We start from the raw sequence: 23,561 nt of genomic DNA, 5'->3' as shown, positions 1-23,561 counted from the left end.
TGGAGGGGGGCAGAGGAGAATGGAGGGGGACAGAGGAGAATGGAGGGGGACAGAGGAGAATGGAGGGGGACAGAGGAGAATGGAGGGGGACAGAGGAGAATGGAGGAGGAGGGGTCTGGAGGGGAGCAGAGGAGAATGGAAGGGGGCAGAGGAGAATGGAGGGGAACAGAGGAGAATGGAGGGGGACAGAGGAGAATGGAGGGGAACAGAGGAGACTGGAGGGGGACAGAGGAGACTGGAGGGGGACAGAGGAGAATGGAGGGGGACAGAGGAGAATGGAGGAGGAGGGGTCTGGAGGGGAGCAGAGGACAATGGAAGGGGGCAGAGGAGAATGGAGGGGAACAGAGGAGAATGGAGGGGGACAGAGGAGAATGGAGGGGGAAAGAGGAGACTGGAGGGGGACAGAGGAGACTGGAGGGGGACAGAGGAGACTGGAGGGGGGCAGAGGAGAATAGAGGGGGACAGAGGAGACTGGAGGGGGACAGAGGAGAATGGAGGGGGACAGAGGAGAATGGAGGGGGACAGAGGAGAATGGAGGGGGGGCAGAGGAGAATGGAGGGGGGGCAGAGGAGAATGGAGGGGGGGCAGAGGAGAATGGAGGGGGGCAGAGGAGAATGGAGGGGAGCAGAGGAGAATGGAGGGGGACAGAGGAGAATGGAGGGGGACAGAGGAGAATGGAGGGGGACAGAGGAGAATGGAGGGGGACAGAGGAGAATGGAGGGGGACAGAGGAGACTGGAGGGGGACAGAGGAGAATGGAGGGGGGCAGAGGAGAATAGAGGGGAGCAGAGGAGAATGGAGGGGGACAGAGGAGACTGGAGGGGGACAGAGGAGAATGGAGGGGGGCAGAGGAGAATGGAGGGGGAGCAGAGGAGAATGGAGGGGGGCAGAGGAGAATGGAGGGGGGCAGAGGAGAATGGAGGGGAGCAGAGGAGAATGGAGGGGAGCAGAGGAGACAGGAGGGGGACAGAGGAGACTGGAGGGGGACAGGAGAAAGGAGGGGGACAGAGGAGAATGGAGGGGGACAGAGGAGAATGGAGGGGAGCAGAGGAGAATGAAGGGGGACAGAGGAGACTGGAGGGGGACAGAGGAGAATGGAGGGGGACAGAGGAGAATGGAGGGGGGCAGAGGAGAATGGAGGGGGACAGAGGAGAATGGAGGGGGACAGAGGAGAATGGAGGGGAACAGAGGAGAATGGAGGGGGACAGAGGAGAATGGAGGAGGAGGGGTCTGGAGGGGAGCAGAGGAGAATGGAAGGGGGCAGAGGAGAATGGAGGGGAACAGAGGAGAATGGAGTGGGACACAGGAGAATGGAGGGGAACAGAGGAGAATGGAGGGGAACAGAGGAGACTGGAGGGGGCAGAGGAGAATGGAGGGGGACAGAGGAGAATGGAGGGGGACAGAGGAGAATGGAGGGGGACAGAGGAGAATGGAGGAGGAGGGGTCTGGAGGGGAGCAGAGGAGAATGGAAGGGGGCAGAGGAGAATGGAGGGGAACAGAGGAGAATGGAGGGGGACAGAGGAGAATGGAGGGGAACAGAGGAGAATGGAGGGGGACAGAGGAGACTGGAGGGGGACAGAGGAGACTGGAGGGGACAGAGGAGAATGGAGGGGGACAGAGGAGAATGGAGGGGGGCAGAGGAGAATGGAGGGGGGCAGAGGAGAATAGAGGGGAGCAGAGGAGAATGGAGGGGGACAGAGGAGACTGGAGGGGGACAGAGGAGAATGGAGGGGGACAGAGGAGAATGGAGGGGGACAGAGGAGAATGGAGGGGGGCAGAGGAGAATGGAGGGGGAGAGAGGAGAATGGAGGGGGGCAGAGGAGAATGGATGGGAGCAGAGGAGAATGGAGGGGAGCAGAGGAGAATGGTGGGGGACAGAGGAGACTGGAGGGGGACAGAGGAGAATGGAGGGGGACAGAGGAGAATGGAGGGGGACAGAGGAGAATGGAGGGGGACAGAGGAGAATGGAGGAGGAGGGGTCTGGAGGGGAGCAGAGGAGAATGGAAGGGGGCAGAGGAGAATGGAGGGGAACAGAGGAGAATGGAGGGGGACAGAGGAGAATGGAGGGGAACAGAGGAGAATGGAGGGGGACAGAGGAGACTGGAGGGGGGCAGAGGAGACTGGAGGGGGACAGAGGAGACTGGAGGGGGACAGAGGAGAATGGAGGGGGACAGAGGAGAATGGAGGAGGAGGGGTCTGGAGGGGAGCAGAGGACAATGGAAGGGGGCAGAGGAGAATGGAGGGGAACAGAGGAGAATGGAGGGGGACAGAGGAGACTGGAGGGGGACAGAGGAGACTGGAGGGGGACAGAGGAGACTGGAGGGGGACAGAGGAGAATGGAGGGGGGCAGAGGAGAATGGAGGGGGGCAGAGGAGAATAGAGGGGAGCAGAGGAGACTGGAGGGGGACAGAGGAGACTGGAGGTGGACAGAGGAGAATGGAGGGGGACAGAGGAGAATGGAGGGGGACAGAGGAGAATGGAGGGGGGGCAGAGGAGAATGGAGGGGGGGCAGAGGAGAATGGAGGGGGGGCAGAGGAGAATGGAGGGGGGCAGAGGAGAATGGAGGGGGGCAGAGGAGAATGGAGGGGGACAGAGGAGAATGGAGGGGGACAGAGGAGACTGGAGGGGGACAGAGGAGAATGGAGGGGGACAGAGGAGAATGGAGGGGGACAGAGGAGAATGGAGGGGGACAGAGGAGAATGGAGGAGGAGGGGTCTGGAGGGGAGCAGAGGAGAATGGAAGGGGGCAGAGGAGAATGGAGGGGAACAGAGGAGAATGGAGGGGGACAGAGGAGAATGGAGGGGAACAGAGGAGACTGGAGGGGGACAGAGGAGACTGGAGGGGGCAGAGGAGAATGGAGGGGGACAGAGGAGAATGGAGGGGGACAGAGGAGAATGGAGGGGGACAGAGGAGAATGGAGGAGGAGGGGTCTGAAGGGGAGCAGAGGAGAATGGAAGGGGGCAGAGGAGAATGGAGGGGAACAGAGGAGAATGGAGGGGGACAGAGGAGAATTGAGGGGGACAGAGGAGAATGGAGGGGGACAGAGGAGAATGGAGGGGGACAGAGGAGACTGGAGGGGGACAGAGGAGACTGGAGGGGGGCAGAGGAGACTGGAGGGGGACAGAGGAGACTGGAGGGGGACAGAGGAGAATGGAGGGGGACAGAGGAGAATGGAGGAGGAGGGGTCTGGAGGGGAGCAGAGGACAATGGAAGGGGGCAGAGGAGAATGGAGGGGAACAGAGGAGAATGGAGGGGGACAGAGGAGACTGGAGGGGGACAGAGGAGACTGGAGGGGGACAGAGGAGACTGGAGGGGGACAGAGGAGAATGGAGGGGGGCAGAGGAGAATGGAGGGGGGCAGAGGAGAATAGAGGGGAGCAGAGGAGACTGGAGGGGGACAGAGGAGACTGGAGGTGGACAGAGGAGAATGGAGGGGGACAGAGGAGAATGGAGGGGGACAGAGGAGAATGGAGGGGGGGCAGAGGAGAATGGAGGGGGGGCAGAGGAGAATGGAGGGGGGCAGAGGAGAATGGAGGGGGGCAGAGGAGAATGGAGGGGAGCAGAGGAGAATGGAGGGGGACAGAGGAGACTGGAGGGGGACAGAGGAGAATGGAGGGGGACAGAGGAGAATGGAGGGGGGCAGAGGAGAATGGAGGGGGACAGAGGAGAATGGAGGGGGACAGAGGAGAATGGAGGGGGGCAGAGGAGAATGGAGGGGGACAGAGGAGAATGGAGGGGAGCAGAGGAGAATGGAGGGGAGGAGAATGGAGGGGAGCAGAGGAGAATGGAGGGGGACAGAGGAGACTGGAGGGGGACAGAGGAGAATGGAGGGGGGCAGAGGAGAATGGAGGGGGGGCAGAGGAGAATGGAGGGGGGCAGAGGAGAATGGAGGGGGGCAGAGGAGAATGGAGGGGGGCAGAGGAGAATGGAGGGGAGCAGAGGAGACTGGAGGGGGACAGAGGAGACTGGAGGGGGACAGAGGAGAAAGGAGGGGGACAGCAGAGAATGGAGGGGGACAGAGGAGAATGGAAGGGAGCAGAGGAGAATGGAGGGGGACAGATGAGACTGGAGGGGGACAGAGGAGAATGGAGGGGGACAGAGGAGAATGGAGGGGGGCAGAGGAGAATGGAGGGGGACAGAGGAGAATGGAGGGGGACAGAGGAGAATGGAGGGGGACAGAGGAGAATGGAGGAGGAGGGGTCTGGAGGGGAGCAGAGGAGAATGGAAGGGGGCAGAGGAGAATGGAGGGGAACAGAGGAGAATGGAGGGGGACAGAGGAGAATGGAGGGGAACAGAGGAGACTGGAGGGGGACAGAGGAGACTGGAGGGGGCAGAGGAGAATGGAGGGGGACAGAGGAGAATGGAGGGGGACAGAGGAGAATGGAGGGGGACAGAGGAGAATGGAGGAGGAGGGGTCTGAAGGGGAGCAGAGGAGAATGGAAGGGGGCAGAGGAGAATGGAGGGGAACAGAGGAGAATGGAGGGGGACAGAGGAGAATTGAGGGGGACAGAGGAGAATGGAGGGGGACAGAGGAGAATGGAGGGGGACAGAGGAGACTGGAGGGGGACAGAGGAGACTGGAGGGGGGCAGAGGAGACTGGAGGGGGACAGAGGAGACTGGAGGGGGACAGAGGAGAATGGAGGGGGACAGAGGAGAATGGAGGAGGAGGGGTCTGGAGGGGAGCAGAGGACAATGGAAGGGGGCAGAGGAGAATGGAGGGGAACAGAGGAGACTGGAGGGGGACAGAGGAGACTGGAGGGGGACAGAGGAGACTGGAGGGGGACAGAGGAGAATGGAGGGGGGCAGAGGAGAATGGAGGGGGGCAGAGGAGAATAGAGGGGAGCAGAGGAGACTGGAGGGGGACAGAGGAGACTGGAGGTGGACAGAGGAGAATGGAGGGGGACAGAGGAGAATGGAGGGGGACAGAGGAGAATGGAGGGGGGGCAGAGGAGAATGGAGGGGGGGCAGAGGAGAATGGAGGGGGGGCAGAGGAGAATGGAGGGGGGCAGAGGAGAATGGAGGGGGGCAGAGGAGAATGGAGGGGAGCAGAGGAGAATGGAGGGGGACAGAGGAGACTGGAGGGGGACAGAGGAGAATGGAGGGGGACAGAGGAGAATGGAGGGGGGCAGAGGAGAATGGAGGGGGACAGAGGAGAATGGAGGGGGACAGAGGAGAATGGAGGGGGGCAGAGGAGAATGGAGGGGGACAGAGGAGAATGGAGGGGAGCAGAGGAGAATGGAGGGGAGGAGAATGGAGGGGAGCAGAGGAGAATGGAGGGGGACAGAGGAGACTGGAGGGGGACAGAGGAGAATGGAGGGGGGCAGAGGAGAATGGAGGGGGGGCAGAGGAGAATGGAGGGGGGCAGAGGAGAATGGAGGGGGGCAGAGGAGAATGGAGGGGGGCAGAGGAGAATGGAGGGGAGCAGAGGAGACTGGAGGGGGACAGAGGAGACTGGAGGGGGACAGAGGAGAAAGGAGGGGGACAGCAGAGAATGGAGGGGGACAGAGGAGAATGGAAGGGAGCAGAGGAGAATGGAGGGGGACAGATGAGACTGGAGGGGGACAGAGGAGAATGGAGGGGGACAGAGGAGAATGGAGGGGGGCAGAGGAGAATGGAGGGGGACAGAGGAGAATGGAGGGGGACAGAGGAGAATGGAGGGGGACAGAGGAGAATGGAGGAGGAGGGGTCTGGAGGGGAGCAGAGGAGAATGGAAGGGGGCAGAGGAGAATGGAGGAGGAGGGGTCTGGAGGGGAGCAGAGGAGAATGGAAGGGGGCAGAGGAGAATGGAGGGGAACAGAGGAGAATGGAGGGGGACAGAGGAGAATGGAGGGGAACAGAGGAGACTGGAGGGGGACAGAGGAGACTGGAGGGGGCAGAGGAGAATGGAGGGGGACAGAGGAGAATGGAGGGGGACAGAGGAGAATGGAGGGGGACAGAGGAGAATGGAGGAGGAGGGGTCTGAAGGGGAGCAGAGGAGAATGGAAGGGGGCAGAGGAGAATGGAGGGGAACAGAGGAGAATGGAGGGGGACAGAGGAGAATGGAGGGGGACAGAGGAGAATGGAGGGGGACAGAGGAGAATAGAGGGGGACAGAGGAGACTGGAGGGGGACAGAGGAGACTGGAGGGGACAGATGAGAATGGAGGGGGACAGAGGAGAATGGAGGGGGGCAGAGGAGAATAGAGGGGAGCAGAGGAGAATGGAGGGGGACAGAGGAGACTGGAGGGGGACAGAGGAGAATGGAGGGGGGCAGAGGAGAATGGAGGGGGGCAGAGGAGAATGGAGGGGGGCAGAGGAGAATGGAGGGGGAGAGAGGAGAATGGAGGGGGGCAGAGGAGAATGGAGGGGACAGAGGAGAATGGAGGGGGACAGAGGAGAATGGAGGGGGACAGAGGAGAATGGAGGGGGACAGAGGAGAATGGAGGGGGACAGAGGAGAATGGAGGAGGAGGGGTCTGGAGGGGAGCAGAGGAGAATGGAAGGGGGCAGAGGAGAATGGAGGGGAGCAGAGGAGACTGGAGGGGGACAGAGGAGACTGGAGGGGGACAGAGGAGAAAGGAGGGGGACAGCAGAGAATGGAGGGGGACAGAGGAGAATGGAAGGGAGCAGAGGAGAATGGAGGGGGACAGATGAGACTGGAGGGGGACAGAGGAGAATGGAGGGGGACAGAGGAGAATGGAGGGGGGCAGAGGAGAATGGAGGGGGACAGAGGAGAATGGAGGGGGACAGAGGAGAATGGAGGGGGACAGAGGAGAATGGAGGAGGAGGGGTCTGGAGGGGAGCAGAGGAGAATGGAAGGGGGCAGAGGAGAATGGAGGAGGAGGGGTCTGGAGGGGAGCAGAGGAGAATGGAAGGGGGCAGAGGAGAATGGAGGGGAACAGAGGAGAATGGAGGGGGACAGAGGAGAATGGAGGGGAACAGAGGAGACTGGAGGGGGACAGAGGAGACTGGAGGGGGCAGAGGAGAATGGAGGGGGACAGAGGAGAATGGAGGGGGACAGAGGAGAATGGAGGGGGACAGAGGAGAATGGAGGAGGAGGGGTCTGAAGGGGAGCAGAGGAGAATGGAAGGGGGCAGAGGAGAATGGAGGGGAACAGAGGAGAATGGAGGGGGACAGAGGAGAATGGAGGGGGACAGAGGAGAATGGAGGGGGACAGAGGAGAATGGAGGGGGACAGAGGAGACTGGAGGGGGACAGAGGAGACTGGAGGGGACAGAGGAGAATGGAGGGGGACAGAGGAGAATGGAGGGGGGCAGAGGAGAATAGAGGGGAGCAGAGGAGAATGGAGGGGGACAGAGGAGACTGGAGGGGGACAGAGGAGAATGGAGGGGGACAGAGGAGAATGGAGGGGGGCAGAGGAGAATGGAGGGGGGCAGAGGAGAATGGAGGGGGGCAGAGGAGAATGGAGGGGGAGAGAGGAGAATGGAGGGGGGCAGAGGAGAATGGAGGGGACAGAGGAGAATGGAGGGGGACAGAGGAGAATGGAGGGGGACAGAGGAGAATGGAGGGGGACAGAGGAGAATGGAGGGGGACAGAGGAGAATGGAGGAGGAGGGGTCTGGAGGGGAGCAGAGGAGAATGGAAGGGGGCAGAGGAGAATGGAGGGGAACAGAGGAGAATGGAGGGGGACAGAGGAGAATGGAGGGGAACAGAGGAGAATGGAGGGGAACAGAGGAGACTGGAGGGGGGCAGAGGAGACTGGAGGGGGACAGAGGAGACTGGAGGGGGACAGAGGAGAATGGAGGGGGACAGAGGAGAATGGAGGAGGAGGGGTCTGGAGGGGAGCAGAGGAGACTGGAGGGGGACAGAGGAGACTGGAGGGGGACAGAGGAGAATGGAGGGGGACAGAGGAGAATGGAGGGGAGCAGAGGAGAATGGAGGGGAGCAGAGGAGACTGGAGGGGGACAGAGGAGACTGGAGGGGGACAGAGGAGAATGGAGGGGGACAGAGGAGAATGGAGGGGGCAGAGGAGAATGGAGGGGGAGCAGAGGAGAATGGAGGGGGGCAGAGGAGAATGGAGGGGGGCAGAGGAGAATGGAGGGGAGCAGAGGAGAATGGAGGGGAGCAGAGGAGACTGGAGGGAGACAGAGGAGACTGGAGGGGGACAGAGGAGAAAGGAGGGGGACAGAGGAGAATGGAGGGGGACAGAGGAGAATGGAGGGGAGCAGAGGAGAATGGAGGGGGACAGAGGAGACTGGAGGGGGACAGAGGAGACTGGAGGGGGGCAGAGGAGAATGGAGAGGGACAGAGGAGAATGGAGAGGGACAGAGGAGAATGGAGGGGGACAGAGGAGAATGGAGGGGGACAGAGGAGAATGGAGGAGGAGGGGTCTGGAGGGGAGCAGAGGAGAATGGAAGGGGGCAGAGGAGAATGGAGGGGAACAGAGGAGAATGGAGGGGGACAGAGGAGAATGGAGGGGAACAGAGGAGACTGGAGGGGGACAGAGCAGACTGGAGGGGGCAGAGGAGAATGGAGGGGGCAGAGGAGAATGGAGGGGGACAGAGGAGAATGGAGGGGGACAGAGGAGAATGGAGGGGGACAGAGGAGAATGGAGGAGGAGAGGTCTGGAGGGGAGCAGAGGAGAATGGAAGGGGGCAGAGGAGAATGGAGGGGAACAGAGGAGAATGGAGGGGGACAGAGGAGAATGGAGGGGAACAGAGGAGACTGGAGGGGGACAGAGGAGACTGGAGGGGGACAGAGGAGAATGGAGGGGGACAGAGGAGAATGGAGGGGGACAGAGGAGAACGGAGGGGGGCAGAGGAGAATAGAGGGGAGCAGAGGAGAGTGGAGGGGGACAGAGGAGACTGGAGGGGGACAGAGGAGAATGGAGAGGGACAGAGGAGAATGGAGGGGGACAGAGGAGAATGGAGGGGGGCAGAGGAGAATGGAGGGGGAGAGAGGAGAATGGAGGGGGAGAGAGGAGAATGGAGGGGGGCAGAGGAGAATGGATGGGAGCAGAGGAGAATGGAGGGGAGCAGAGGAGAATGGTGGGGGACAGAGGAGACTGGAGGGGGACAGAGGAGAATGGAGGGGGACAGAGGAGAATGGAGGGGGACAGAGGAGAATGGAGGGGGACAGATGAGAATGGAGGAGGAGGGGTCTGGACGGGAGCAGAGGAGAATGGAAGGGGGCAGAGGAGAATGGAGGGGGACAGAGGAGAATGGAGGGGAACAGAGGAGAATGGAGGGGAACAGAGGAGACAGGAGGGGGGCAGAGGAGACTGGAGGGGGACAGAGGAGACTGGAGGGGGACAGAGGAGAATGGAGGGGGACAGAGGAGAATGGAGGAGGAGGGGTCTGGAGGGGAGCAGAGGACAATGGAAGGGGACAGAGGAGAATGGAGGGGGACAGAGGAGACTGGAGGGGGACAGAGGAGACTGGAGGGGGGCAGAGGAGAATGGAGGAGGGCAGAGGAGAATGGAGGGGGGCAGAGGAGAATAGAGGGGAGCAGAGGAGACTGGAGGGGGACAGAGGAGACTGGAGGGGGACAGAGGAGAATGGAGGGGGGGCAGAGGAGAATGGAGGGGGGGCAGAGGAGAATGGAGGGGGGGCAGAGGAGAATGGAGGGGGGCAGAGGAGAATGGAGGGGGGCAGAGGAGAATGGAGGGGGGCAGAGGAGAATGGAGGGGAGCAGAGGAGAATGGAGGGGGACAGAGGAGAATGGAGGGGGACCGAGGAGAATGGAGGGGGACCGAGGAGAATGGAGAGGGGCAGAGGAGAATGGAGGGGGACAGAGGAGAATGGAGGGGGGCAGAGGAGAATGGAGGGGGAAAGAGGAGAATGGAGGGGAGGAGAGGAGAATGGAGGGGAGGAGAATGGAGGGGAGCAGAGGAGAATGGAAGGAGACAGAGGAGAATGGAGGGGGACAGAGGAGAATGGAGGGGGACAGAGGAGACTGGAGGGGGACAGAGGAGAAAGGAGGGGGGCAGAGGAGAATGGAATGGGGCAGAGGAGAATGGAGGGGGGCAGAGGAGAATGGAGGGGGGCAGAGGAGAATGGAGGGGGGCAGAGGAGAATGGAGGGGGACAGAGGAGACTGAAGGGGAACAGAGGAGACTGGAGGGGAACAGAGGAGACTGGAGGGGAACAGAGGAGACTGGAGGGGGACAGAGAAGACTGGAGGGGGACAGAGGAGACTGGAGAGGGACAGAGGAGACTAGAGAGGGACAGAGGAGACTAGAGAGGGACAGAGGAGACTAGAGAGGGACAGAGGAGAATGGAGGGGGAAAGAGGAGAATGGAGGGGGACAGAGGAGAATGGAGGGGGACAGAGGAGACTAGAGAGGGACAGAGGAGAATGGAGGGGGACAGAGGAGAATGGAGGGGGACAGAGGAGACTAGAGAGGGACAGAGGAGACTGGAGGGGTACAGAGGAGAATGGAGGGGGACAGAGGAGAATGGAAGGGGACAGAGGAGAATGGAAGGGGACAGAGGAGAATGGAGGGGGACAGAGGAGAATGGAAGGGGACAGAGGAGAATGGAAGGGGACAGAGGAGAATAGAGGGGAGCAGAGGAGAATGGAAGGGGACAGAGGAGAATGGAAGGGGACAGAGGAGAATGGAAGGGGGACAGAGGAGAATGGAGGGGGACAGAGGAGAATGGAGGGGGACAGAGGAGAATGGAGGGGGACAGAGGAGACTGGAGGGGGACAGAGGAGACTAGAGAGGGACAGAGGAGACTAGAGGGGGACAGAGGAGACTAGAGGGGGACAGAGGAGACTGCAGGGGGACAGAGGAGACTAGAGAGGGACAGAGGAGACTAGAGGGGGACAGAGGAGACTAGAGAGGGACAGAGGAGACTGGAGGGGGACAGAGGAGACTGGAGGGGGACAGAGGAGAATGGAGGGGGACAGAGGAGAATGGAGGGGGACAGAGGAGAATGGAGGGGGACAGAGGAGAATGGAGGGGGACAGAGGAGAATGGAGGGGGACAGAGGAGAATGGAGGGGAACAGTGGAGAATGGAGGGGAACAGAGGAGAATGGAGGGGGACAGAGGAGAATGGAGGGGAACAGAGGAGAATGGAGGGGGGCAGAGGAGAATGGAGGGGGACAGAGGAGAATGGAGGGGGGCAGAGGAGAATGGAGGGAGGCAGAGGAGAATGGAGGGGGGCAGAGGAGAATGGAGGGGAGCAGAGGAGAATGGAAGCGGGCAGAGGAGAATGGAGGGGAACAGAGGAGAATGGAGGGGGGCAGAGGAGAATGGAGGGGGACAGAGGAGAATGGAGGGGGACAGAGGAGAATGGAGGGGGACCGAGGAGAATGGAGGGGGACAGAGGAGAATGGAGGGGGGCAGAGGAGACTGGAGGGGGACAGAGGAGAATGGAAGGGGGCAGAGGAGAATGGAGGGGGGCAGAGGAGAATGGAGGGGGGCAGAGGAGAATGGAGGAGGACAGAGGAGACTGGAAGGGGACAGAGGAGAATGAAGGGGGACAGAGGAGAATGGAGGGGGACAGAGGAGAATGGAGGAGGACCGAGGAGACTGGAGGAGGACCGAGGAGACTGGTGGAGGACCGAGGAGACTGGAGGAGAACCGAGGAGACTGGAAGGGGGCAGAGGAGACTGGAGGGGGGCAGAGGAGACTGGAGGGGGGCAGAGGAGAATGGAGGGGAACAGAGGAGACTGGAGGGGAACAGAGGAGACTGGAGGGGGGCAGAGGAGAATGGAGGGGGGCAGAGGAGACTGGAGGGGGACACAGGAGAATGGAGGGGGGGCAGAGGAGAATGGAGGGGAGCAGAGGAGAATGGAGGGGGGCAGAGGAGAATGGAGGGGAGCAGAGGAGAATGGAGGGGAGCAGAGGAGACTGGAGGGGGACAGAGGAGACTGGAGGGGGACAGAGGAGAAAGGAGGGGGACAGAGGAGAATGGAGGGGGACAGAGGAGAATGGAGGGGAGCAGAGGAGAATGGAGGGGGACAGAGGAGACTGGAGGGGGACAGAGGAGACTGGAGGGGGACAGAGGAGAATGGAGGGGGGCAGAGGAGAATGGAGAGGGACAGAGGAGAATGGAGGGGGACACAGGAGAATGGAAGGGGACAGAGGAGAATGGAGGGGGACAGAGGAGAATGGAAGGGGACAGAGGAGAATGGAAGGGGACAGAGGAGAATGGAGGGGGACAGAGGAGAACGGAAGGGGACAGAGGAGAATGGAAGGGGACAGAGGAGAATGGAGGGGAGCAGAGGAGAATGGAAGGGGACAGAGGAGAATGGAGGGGGACAGAGGAGAATGGAGGGGGACAGAGGAGAATGGAGGGGGACAGAGGAGAATGGAGGGGGACAGAGGAGAATGGAGGGGGACAGAGGAGAATGGAGGGGGACAGAGGAGACTGGAGGGGGACAGAGGAGAATGGAGGGGGACAGAGGAGAATGGAGGGGGGCAGAGGAGAATGGAGGGAGGCAGAGGAGAATGGAGGGGGGCAGAGGAGACTAGAGAGGGACAGAGGAGACTAGAGGGGGACAGAGGAGAATGGAGGGGAACAGAGGAGAATGGAGGGGGGCAGAGGAGAATGGAGGGGGACAGAGGAGAATGGAGGGGGACAGAGGAGAATGGAGGGGGACAGAGGAGAATGGAGGGGGACAGAGGAGAATGGAGGGGGACAGAGGAGACTGGAGGGGGACAGAGGAGAATGGAGGGGGACAGAGGAGAATGGAGGGGAACAGAGGAGAATGGAGGGGGACAGTGGAGAATGGAGGGGGACAGAGGAGAATGGAGGGGGACAGAGGAGAATGGAAGGGGACAGAGGAGAATGGAGGGGGACAGAGGAGACTAGAGAGGGACAGAGGAGAATGGAGGGGAGCAGAGGAGAATGGAGGGGGGCAGAGGAGAATGGAGGGGAGCAGAGGAGAATGGAGGGGAGCAGAGGAGACTGGAGGGGGACAGAGGAGAATGGAGGGGGACAGAGGAGAAAGGAGGGGGACAGAGGAGACTGGAGGGGGACAGAGGAGAATGGAGGGGAGCAGAGGAGAATGGAGGGGGACAGAGGAGACTGGAGGGGGACAGAGGAGAATGGAGGGGGACAGAGGAGAATGGAGGGGGGCAGAGGAGAATGGAGGGGGACAGTGGAGAATGGAGGGGGACAGAGGAGAATGGAGGAGGAGGGGTCTGGAGGGGAGCAGAGGAGAATGGAAGGGGGCAGAGGAGAATGGAAGGGGACAGAGGAGAATGGAGGGGAACAGAGGAGACTGGAGGGGGACAGAGGAGACTGGAGGGGGACAGAGGAGACTGGAGGGGGCAGAGGAGAATGGAGGGGGACAGAGGAGAATGGAGGGGGACAGAGGAGAATGGAGGGGGGACAGAGGAGAATGGAGGAGGAGGGGTCTGGAGGGGAGCAGAGGAGAATGGAAGGGGGCAGAGGAGAATGGAGGGGAACAGAGGAGAATGGAGGGGGACAGAGGAGACTGGAGGGGGACAGAGGAGACTAGAGGGGACAGAGGAGAATGGAGGGGGACAGAGGAGAATGGAGGGGGGCAGAGGAGAATGGAGGGGGGCAGAGGAGAATAGAGGGGAGCAGAGGAGAATGGAGGGGGACAGAGGAGACTGGAGGGGGACAGAGGAGACTGGAGGGGGACAGAGGAGAATGGAGGGGGGCAGAGGAGAATGGAGGGCGGCAGAGGAGAATGGATGGGAGCAGAGGAGAATGGAGGGGAGCAGAGGAGAATGGAGGGGAGCAGAGGAGAATGGTGGGGGACAGAGGAGACTGGAGGGGGACAGAGGAGAATGGAGGGGGACAGAGGAGAATGGAGGGGGACAGAGGAGAATGGAGGAGGAGGGGTCTGGAGGGGAGCAGAGGAGAATGGAAGGGGGCAGAGGAGAATGGAGGGGAACAGAGGAGAATGGAGGGGGACAGAGGAGAATGGAGGGGAACAGAGGAGAATGGAGGGGGACAGAGGAGACTGGAGGGGGGCAGAGGAGACTGGAGGGGGACAGAGGAGACTGGAGGGGGACAGAGGAGAATGGAGGGGGACAGAGGAGAATGGAGGGGGAGGGGTCTGGAGGGGAGCAGAGGACAATGGAAGGGGGCAGAGGAGAATGGAGGGGAACAGAGAAGAATGGAGGGGGACAGAGGAGACTGGAGGGGGACAGAGGAAACTGGAGGGGGGCAGAGGAGACTGGAGGGGGGCAGAGGAGAATGGAGGGGGGCAGAGGAGACTGGAGGGGGGCAGAGGAGACTGGAGGGGGGCAGAGGAGAATAGAGGGGAGCAGAGTAGACTGGAGGGGGACAGAGGAGACTGGAGGGGGACAGAGGAGAATGGAGGGGGACAGAGGAGAATGGAGGGGGGGCAGAGGAGAATGGAGGGGGGGCAGAGGAGAATGGAGGGGGCAGAGGAGAATGGAGGGGGGCAGAGGAGAATGGAGGGGGGCAGAGGAGAATGGAGGGGGACAGAGGAGACTGGAGGGGGACAGAGGAGAATGGAGGGGGACAGAGGAGAATGGAGGGGGACAGAGGAGAATGGAGGGGGGCAGAGGAGAATGGAGGGGGGCAGAGGAGAATGGAGGGGGACAGAGGAGAATGGAGGGGAGCAGAGGAGAATGGAGGGGAGGAGAATGGAGGGGAGCAGAGGAGAATGGAAGGAGACAGAGGAGAATGGAGGGGGACAGAGGAGACTGGAGGGGGACAGAGGAGAATGGAGGGGGACAGAGGAGAATGGAGGGGGGCAGAGGAGAATGGAGGGGGGCAGAGGAGAATGGAGGGGGGCAGAGGAGAATGGATGGGGGCAGAGGAGAATGGAGGGGGACAGAGGAGAATGGAGGGGGACAGAGGAGACTGAAGGGGAACAGAGGAGACTGGAGGGGAACAGAGGAGACTGGAGGGGAACAGAGGAGACTGGACGGGGACAGAGAAGACTGGAGGGGGACAGAGGAGACTGGAGAGGGACAGAGGAGACTAGAGAGCGACAGAGGAGACTAGAGAGGGACAGAGGAGACTAGAGAGGGACAGAGGAGAATGGAGGGGGACAGAGGAGAATGGAGGGGGACAGAGGAGAATGGAGGGGGACAGAGGAGACTGGAGGGGGACAGAGGAGACTAGAGAGGGACAGAGGAGACTAGAGGGGGACAGAGGAGACTAGAGGGGGACAGAGGAGACTAGAGGGTGACAGAGGAGACTAGAGGGGGACAGAGGAGACTAGAGAGGGACAGAGGAGACTAGAGGGGGACAGAGGAGACTAGAGAGGGACAGAGGAGACTAGAGAAGGACAGAGGAGACTAGAGGGGGACAGAGGAGAATGGAGGGGGACAGAGGAGAATGGAGGGGGACAGAGGAGAATGGAGAGGGACAGAGGAGAATGGAGGGGGACAGAGGAGAATGGAGGGGGACAGAGGAGACTAGAGAGGGACAGAGGAGACTGGAGGGGTACAGAGGAGAATGGAGGGGGACAGAGGAGAATGGAAGGGGACAGAGGAGAATGGAAGGGGACAGAGGAGAATGGAGGGGGACAGAGGAGAATGGAAGGGGACAGAGGAGAATGGAGGGGAGCAGAGGAGAATGGAAGGGGACAGAGGAGAATGGAGGGGGCAGAGGAGAATGGAGGGGGACAGAGGAGAATGGAGGGGGACAGAGGAGAATGGAGGGGGACAGAGGAGAATGGAGGGGGACAGAGGAGACTGGAGGGGGACAGAGGAGACTAGAGAGGGACAGAGGAGACTAGAGGGGGACAGAGGAGACTAGAGGGGGACAGAGGAGACTGCAGAGGGACAGAGGAGACTAGAGGGGGACAGAGGAGAATGGAGGGGGACAGAGGAGACTAGAAAGGGACAGAGGAGACTGGAGGGGGACAGAGGAGACTGGAGGGGGACAGAGGAGACTGGAGGGGGACAGAGGAGAATGGAGGGGGACAGAGGAGAATGGAAGGGGACAGAGGAGAATGGAGGGGAGCAGAGGAGAATGAAAGGGGACAGAGGAGAATGGAGGGGGACAGAGGAGAATGGAAGGGGACCGAGGAGACTGGAGGAGGACCGAGGAGACTGGAGGGGGACAGAGGAGACTGGAGGGGGACAGAGGAGACTGGAGGGGGACAGAGGAGACTAGAGAGGGACAGAGGAGACTAGAGAGGGACAGAGGAGACTAGAGAGGGACAGAGGAGACTAGAGAGGGACAGAGGAGACTGAAGGGGAACAGAGGAGACTGGAGGGGAACAGAGGAGACTGGAGGGGAACAGAGGAGACTGGAGGGGAACAGAGGAGACTGGAGGGGAACAGAGGAGACTAGAGAGGGACAGAGGAGACTAGAGAGGGACAGAGGAGACTAGAGAGGGACAGAGGAGACTGGAGGGGAACAGAGGAGACTGGAGGGGGACAGAGGAGACTAGAGAGGGACAGAGGAGACTAGAGAGGGACAGAGGAGACTGAAGGGGAACAGAGGAGACTGGAGGGGAACAGAGGAGACTGGAGGGGAACAGAGGAGACTGGAGGGGAACAGAGGAGACTAGAGGGGGACAGAGGAGACTAGAGGGGGACAGAGGAGAATGGAGGGGGACAGAGGAGAATGGAGGGGGACAGAGGAGACTAGAGGGGGACAGAGGAGACTAGAGGGGGACAGAGGAGACTAGAGAGGGACAGAGGAGACTAGAGGGGGACAGAGGAGACTAGAGGGGGCAGAGGAGACTAGAGGGGGACAGAGGAGACTGGAGGGGGACAGAGGAGACTGGAGGGGGACAGAGGAGACTAGAGAGGGACAGAGGAGACTGAAGGTGAACAGAGGAGACTGGAGGGGGACAGAGGAGACTGAAGGGGGACAGAGGAGACTGAAGGGGGACAGAGGAGACTGGAGGGGGACAGAGGAGACTGGAGGGGGACAGAGGAGAATGGAGGGGGACAGAGGAGAATGGAGGGGGACAGAGGAGACTAGAGAGGGACAGAGGAGAATGGAGGGGGACAGAGGAGAATGGAGGGGGACAGAGGAGACTAGAGAGGGACAGAGGAGACTGGAGGGGTACAGAGGAGAATGGAGGGGGACAGAGGAGAATGGAAGGGGACAGAGGAGAATGGAAGGGGACAGAGGAGAATGGAGGGGGACAGAGGAGAATGGAAGGGGACAGAGGAGAATGGAAGGGGACAGAGGAGAATGGAGGGGAGCAGAGGAGAATGGAAGGGGACAGAGGAGAATGGAAGGGGACAGAGGAGAATGGAGGGGGACAGAGGAGAATGGAGGGGGACAGAGGAGAATGGAGGGGGACAGAGGAGAATGGAGGGGGACAGAGGAGAATGGAGGGGGACAGAGGAGAATGGAGGGGGACAGAGGAGACTGGAGGGGGACAGAGGAGACTAGAGAGGGACAGAGGAGACTAGAGGGGGACAGAGGAGACTGCAGGGGGACAGAGGAGACTAGAGAGGGACAGAGGAGAATGGAGGGGGACAGAGGAGAATGGAGGGGGACAGAGGAGACTAGAGAGGGACAGAGGAGACTGGAGGGGGACAGAGGAGACTGGAGGGGGACAGAGGAGACTGGACGGGGACAGAGGAGAATGGAGGGGGACAGAGGAGAATGGAAGGGGACAGAGGAGAATGGAGGGGAGCAGAGGAGAATGAAAGGGGACAGAGGAGAATGGAGGGGGACAGAGGAGACTGGAGGGGGACAGAGGAGACTAGAGAGGGACAGAGGAGACTAGAGAGGGACAGAGGAGACTAGAGAGGGACAGAGGAGACTGAAGGGGAACAGAGGAGACTGAAGGGGAACAGAGGAGACTGGAGAGGAAGAGAGGAGACTGGAGGGGAACAGAGGAGACTGGAGGGGGACAGAGGAGACTAGAGAGGGACAGAGGAGACTAGAGAGGGACAGAGGAGACTAGAGAGGGACAGAGGAGACTGGAGGGGAACAGAGGAGACTGGAGGGGGACAGAGGAGACTAGAGAGGGACAGAGGAGACTAGAGAGGGACAGAGGAGACTAGAGAGGGACAGAGGAGACTAGAGAGGGACAGAGGAGACTGAAGGGGAACAGAGGAGACTGGAGGGGAACAGAGGAGACTAGAGGGGGACAGAGGAGAATGGAGGGGGACAGAGGAGAATGGAGGGGGACAGAGGAGACTAGAGGGGGACAGAGGAGACTAGAGAGGGACAGAGGAGACTAGAGGGGGACAGAGGAGACTAGAGGGGGCAGAGGAGACTAGAGGGGGACAGAGGAGACTGCAGGGGGACAGAGGAGAATGGAGGGGGACAGAGGAGAATGGAGGGGGACAGAGCAGACTAGAGAGGGACAGAGGAGACTAGAGAGGGACAGAGGAGACTAGAGGGGGAAAGAGGAGAATGGAGGGGGACAGAGGAGAATGGAAGGGGACAGAGGAGAATGGAGGGGGGCAGAGGAGAATGGAAGGGGACAGAGGAGAATGGAAGGGGACAGAGGAGAATGGAGGGGGACAGAGGAGAATGGAAGGGGACAGAGGAGAATGGAAGGGGACAGAGGAGAATGGAGGGGGGCAGAAAAGTCGAGAAGGGGACAGATATCTAGAGTGGGAACAGAGGTGTCTGGAGAGACACAGAGTAGAGTGGAGGAAGAGGACAGAGGAGTCTGGAGTAGGAGGAGGACAGAGGAGTCTGGAGGAGGAAAGAGGAGTCTAGAGGAGGACAGAGGAGACTGGAAGAGGAGGTGGACAGAGGAGACTGGAGGAGGAGGACAGAGGAGTCTGGAGGAGGAGGACAACACTTCTGCAAAGAGGGGTCACCAACATGCCCCCCGCATTTTATAACCATCACAGCGGAAGTGACACAGGGGCTATTGGGTTCTTCTTAGGAACACAAATAGTTTTTTCCCATGACCCCTGGACCCCAAAACTGAAGGTTGAGAACTACTCACAGACTCCACGGCTCGCAGTCCGTTCTTTATGTTGTGCACTTCCTTTTCCAATTCCACCAAACTGAAAAAAATTGTAACATTCATCATCGCATGTAAACACCAACTCTGCCGTCAATTCCTCCGCATTTCCAAGAACTCTGCTTGCTGTCACTTGTTTCCATTCAGAGGCAGTGATCTGTACACAGCTAAAAAGTGGATACTATGCAGGCAAGTCAATGCTCTGACCTCCACACTGATACATTGTAGCAAAACGGCTCTGTTCACAGCTGCACTCAGAGCCATCACTGCAGATTCAGCTTTATATGACCTGACAATTATGGACCCCATTAGAAGTTACCTGGGTCCCTTGAGCCCACAACATACACAGACTCTTATGCTTTATTACTATTTGTTACAATGTATCAGTGTGAAGTCCAGGCTGTGTTGCTTCAACTGGATCCAATTGTAACAAACCCCCAGTCATGAAATGCATCCGCTCTCTGAAGGTTTCTGGATGTATATAAGACTGCGACCATTCACTGACTGCAAACAGGGATCTTGAAAATACTGAAACAATGAAACACAATTCAGTTTCCAAAGTAGCACAGGTTAAAAACAAGTCTGTGTTGTCTGGAGAGGCAGTCTACTGTGCTGTAACTCCATGTATGGAAAGAGTTGTCACCGTGGAAGAAGACAAGTGGCTTCTCGGTGGCACAAAGAACCGCAGACTCCAGAGAGGCTCAATGAAGGGAAATATGGAGGTCTTCTGCATTGTTATGTGACTGCGCAGTGACCCTGCAGCTGCGGAGGTGGAGTTCTCCTTTAAGAGCCCTGGGCAGAACATCTGGAAGGACTTGGTTTCTCACCTGTGTCTGCAGAGCTCACTTCTGGCCCGCACTGCCTTCATTATTTTTAGACATTCGGCACCGACCCCTCCATTGCTCTTGTACGTTATCGTGTTACCACCTGGCAGGGTCAGTGGAGCCCGATCCCGCGCTGACCCCACACTGACCCCACACCGGGAGGAACCGGAGCCCAGATGCCAAAAGACTGTGCGGACACGACACACAGGACGGAGAAGAGTCATTGCTGGGGGAAAGGTGACTTACTTGACTTTAGCCGCCTCGGAGAGATGCTCCAGCTCCCCCTGGATGCTGAGGATGTCGGGGTACGTCTTCTCAAATATCATTATTAAGTAGTGCAAGAGGGTGATGTTCCTAAAGACGAGGAAAGCAGCCGTTAAAGCCCCGGAGAAGGAGCGTCGGTCATCACCGGCCGTCATGGACGGAGCTCACGAGTCTAGAAAAGTCTTCACCCCCCAAGGTGGATTTATTAGGATTCACAACACGGAGATTCCACATTGTCTGAAGACGAAGGTTATGTATCAAGAAGTGACACTATCCCGATGGTGTAAATAAGGAGCGGCGTCAATGTCACCGGGGGGCAGCACACCGCTCTAGGGAGGTAACGGGGAACATTCAGCTCTAGGGAGGTAACGGGGGAACATTCAGCTCTAGGGAGGTAACGGGGGAACATTCAGCTCTAGGGAGGTAACGGGGGAACATTCAGCTCTAGGGAGGTAACGGGGGAACATTCAGCTCTAGGGAGGTAACGGGGGAACATTCAGCTCTAGGGAGGTAACGGGGGAACATTCAGCTCTAGGGAGGTAACGGGGGAACATTCAGCTCTAGGGAGGTAACGGGGGAACATTCAGCTCTAGGGAGGTAACGGGGGAACATTCAGCTCTAGGGAGGTAATAACGGGGGAACATTCAGCTCTAGGGAGGTAACGGGGGAACATTCAGCTCTAGGGAGGTAACGGGGGAACATTCAGCTCTAGGGAGGTAACGGGGGAACATTCAGCTCTAGGGAGGTAACGGGGGACATTCAGCTCTAGGGAGGTAACGGGGAACATTCAGCTCTAGGGAGGTAACGGGGGAACATTCAGCTCTAGGGAGGTAATAACGGGGGAACATTCAGCTCTAGGGAGGTAACGGGGGAACATTCAGCTCTAGGGAGGTAACGGGGGGACATTCAGCTCTAGGGAGGTAACGGGGGAACATTCAGCTCTAGGGAGGTAACGGGGGAACATTCAGCTCTAGGGAGGTAACGGGGAACATTCAGCTCTAGAGCGGTAACGGGGAACATTCAGCTCTAGAGAGGTAACGGGGTAACATTCAGCTCTAGGGAGGTAACGGGGAACATCGAGCTCTAGAGAGGTAACGGGGGAACATTCAGCTCTAGGGAGGTAACGGGGGACATTCAGCTCTAGGGAGGTAACGGGGGACATTCAGCTCTAGGGAGGTAACGGGGGAACATTCAGCTCTAGGGAGGTAACGGGGAACATTCAGCTCTAGGGAGGTAACGGGGGAACATTCAGCTCTAGAGAGGTAACGGGGGAACATTCAGCTCTAGGGAGGTAACGGGTGAACATTCAGCTCTAGAGAGGTAACGGGGGAACATTCAGCTCTAGGGAGGTAACGGGGGAACATTCAGCTCTAGGGAGGTAACGGGGAACATTCAGCTCTAGGGAGGTAACGGGTGAACATTCAGCTCTAGGGAGGTAACGGGAACATTCAGCTCTAGGGAGGTAACGGGAACATTCAGCTCTAGGGAGGTAACGGGGAACATTCAGCTCTAGGGAGGTAACGGGGGAACATTCAGCTCTAGAGAGGTAACGGGGAACATTCAGCTCTAGGGAGGTAACGGGGGAACATTCAGCTCTAGGGAGGTAACGGGGGAACATTCAGCTCTAGGGAGGTAACGGGGAACATTCAGCTCTAGGGAGGTAACGGGTGAACATTCAGCTCTAGAGAGGTAACGGGAACATTCAGCTCTAGGGAGGTAACGGGGAACATTCAGCTCTAGGGAGGTAACGGGGAACATTCAGCTCTAGGGAGGTAACGGGGGAACATTCAGCTCTAGAGAGGTAACGGGGAACATTCAGCTCTAGGGAGGTAACGGGGGAACATTCAGCTCTAGGGAGGTAACGGGGGAACATTCAGCTCTAGGGTGGTAACGGGTGAACATTCAGCTCTAGAGAGGTAACGGGGGAACATTCAGCTCTACGGAGGTAACGGGGGAACATTCAGCTCTAGAGAGGTAACGGGGGAACATTCAGCTCTAGAGAGGTAACGGGGGAACATTCAGCTCTAGGGAGGTAACGGGGGAACATTTAGCTCTAGAGAGGTAACGGGGGAACATTCAGCTCTAGGGAGGTAACGGGGGAACATTCAGCTCTAGGGAGGTAACCGGGGAACATTCAGCTCCAGACAGGTAACGGGGGAACATTCAGCTCCAGAGAGGTAACGGGGGAACATTCAGCTCTAGAGAGGTAACGGGGGAACATTCAGCTCTAGAGAGGTAACGGGGGAACATTCAGCTCTAGAGAGGTAACGGGGGAACATTCAGCTCTAGGGAGGTAACGGGGGAACATTTAGCTCTAGAGAGGTAACGGGGGAACATTCAGCTCTAGGGAGGTAACGGGGGAACATTCAGCTCTAGGGAGGTAACCGGGGAACATTCAGCTCTAGGGAGGTAACGGGGGAACATTCAGCTCTAGGTAGGTAACGGGGGAACATTCAGCTCTAGAGAGGTAACGGGGGAACATTCAGCTCTAGAGAGGTAACGGGGGGACATTCAGCTCTAGGGAGGTAACGGGGGAACATTCAGCTCTAGAGAGGTAACGGGGGGACATTCAGCTCTAGGGAGGTAACGGGGGAACATTCAGCTCTAGGGAGGTAACGGGGGAACATTCAGCTCTAGGGAGGTAACGGGGGAACATTCAGCTCTAGGGAGGTAACGGGGGAACATTCAGCTCTAAAGAGGTAACGGGGGAACATTCAGCTCTAGAGAGGTAACGGGGGAACATTCAGCTCTAGGGAGGTAACCGGGGAACATTCAGCTCTAAAGAGGTAACGGGGGAACATTCAGCTCTAGGGAGGTAACGGGGGAACATTCAGCTCTAGAGAGGTAACGGGGGAACATTCAGCTCTAGAGAGGTAAAGGGGGAACATTCAGCTCTAGGGAGGTAACCGGGGAACATTCAGCTCTAGGGAGGTAACGGGGGAACATTCAGCTCTAGGGAGGTAACCGGGGAACATTCAGCTCTAGAGAGGTAACGGGGGAACATTCAGATCTAGGGAGGTGACGGGGGAACATTCAGCTCTAGGGAGGTAACGGGGGAACATTCAGCTCTAGGGAGGTAACCGGGGAACATTCAGCTCTAGAGAGGTAACGGGGGAACATTCAGCTCTAGGGAGGTAACGGGGGAACATTCAGCTCTAGGGAGGTAACGAGGGAACATTCAGCTCTAGGGAGGTAACGGGGGAACATTCAGCTCTAGGGAGGTAAAGGGGGAACATTGAGCTCTACGGAGGTAATGGGGGAACATTCAGCTCTAGAGAGGTAACGGGGGAACATTCAGCTCTAGGGAGGTGACGGGGGAACATTCAGCTCTAGGGAGGTAACGGGGGAACATTCAGCTCTAGGGAGGTAAAGGGGGAACATTGAGCTCTAGAGAGGTAACGGGGGAACATTCAGCTCTAGGGAGGTAACGGGGGAACATTCAGCTCTAGGGAGGTAACGGGGGAACATTCAGCTCTAGGGAGGTAACGGGGGAACATTCAGCTCTAGGGAGGTAACGGGGGAACATTCAGCTCTAGGGAGGTAACGGGGGGACATTCAGCTCTAGGGAGGTAACGGGGGAACATTCAGCTCTAGGGAGGTAACGGGGGAACATTCAGCTCTAGGGAGGTAACGGGGGGACATTCAGCTCTAGGGAGGTGACGGGGGAACATTCAGCTCTAGGG

The 23,561-nt window shown here is 58.9% G+C and overlaps 1 protein-coding gene across 8 annotated transcripts in view; it reads right to left on the bottom strand.

Moving 5' to 3' along the window:
* DAAM2 (dishevelled associated activator of morphogenesis 2) overlaps nt 1-23,561 on the bottom strand; it is a 683,500-nt gene that overhangs the window by 121,097 nt on the left and 538,842 nt on the right. For all 8 annotated transcript variants that reach the window (XM_073671724.1, XM_073671725.1, XM_073671726.1 and 5 more), the window contains 2 exons: nt 19,861-19,968; nt 18,773-18,833 (listed from right to left, as the gene is read on the bottom strand). In XM_073671724.1, the coding sequence (XP_073527825.1) occupies nt 18,773-18,833; nt 19,861-19,968 (169 nt within the window). The remainder of the gene's footprint in view (nt 1-18,772; nt 18,834-19,860; nt 19,969-23,561) is intronic.

Source organism: Phyllobates terribilis, unplaced genomic scaffold (assembly GCF_046119375.1).
Source record: "Phyllobates terribilis strain yellow unplaced genomic scaffold, ASM4611937v1 Scaffold_3__8_contigs__length_932513732, whole genome shotgun sequence".
In the NCBI taxonomy this organism is placed as follows: domain Eukaryota; kingdom Metazoa; phylum Chordata; class Amphibia; order Anura; family Dendrobatidae; genus Phyllobates; species Phyllobates terribilis.
Note: the sequence above shows the minus strand (reverse complement) of the source record. Positions and strands in the feature narration are given on the sequence as shown.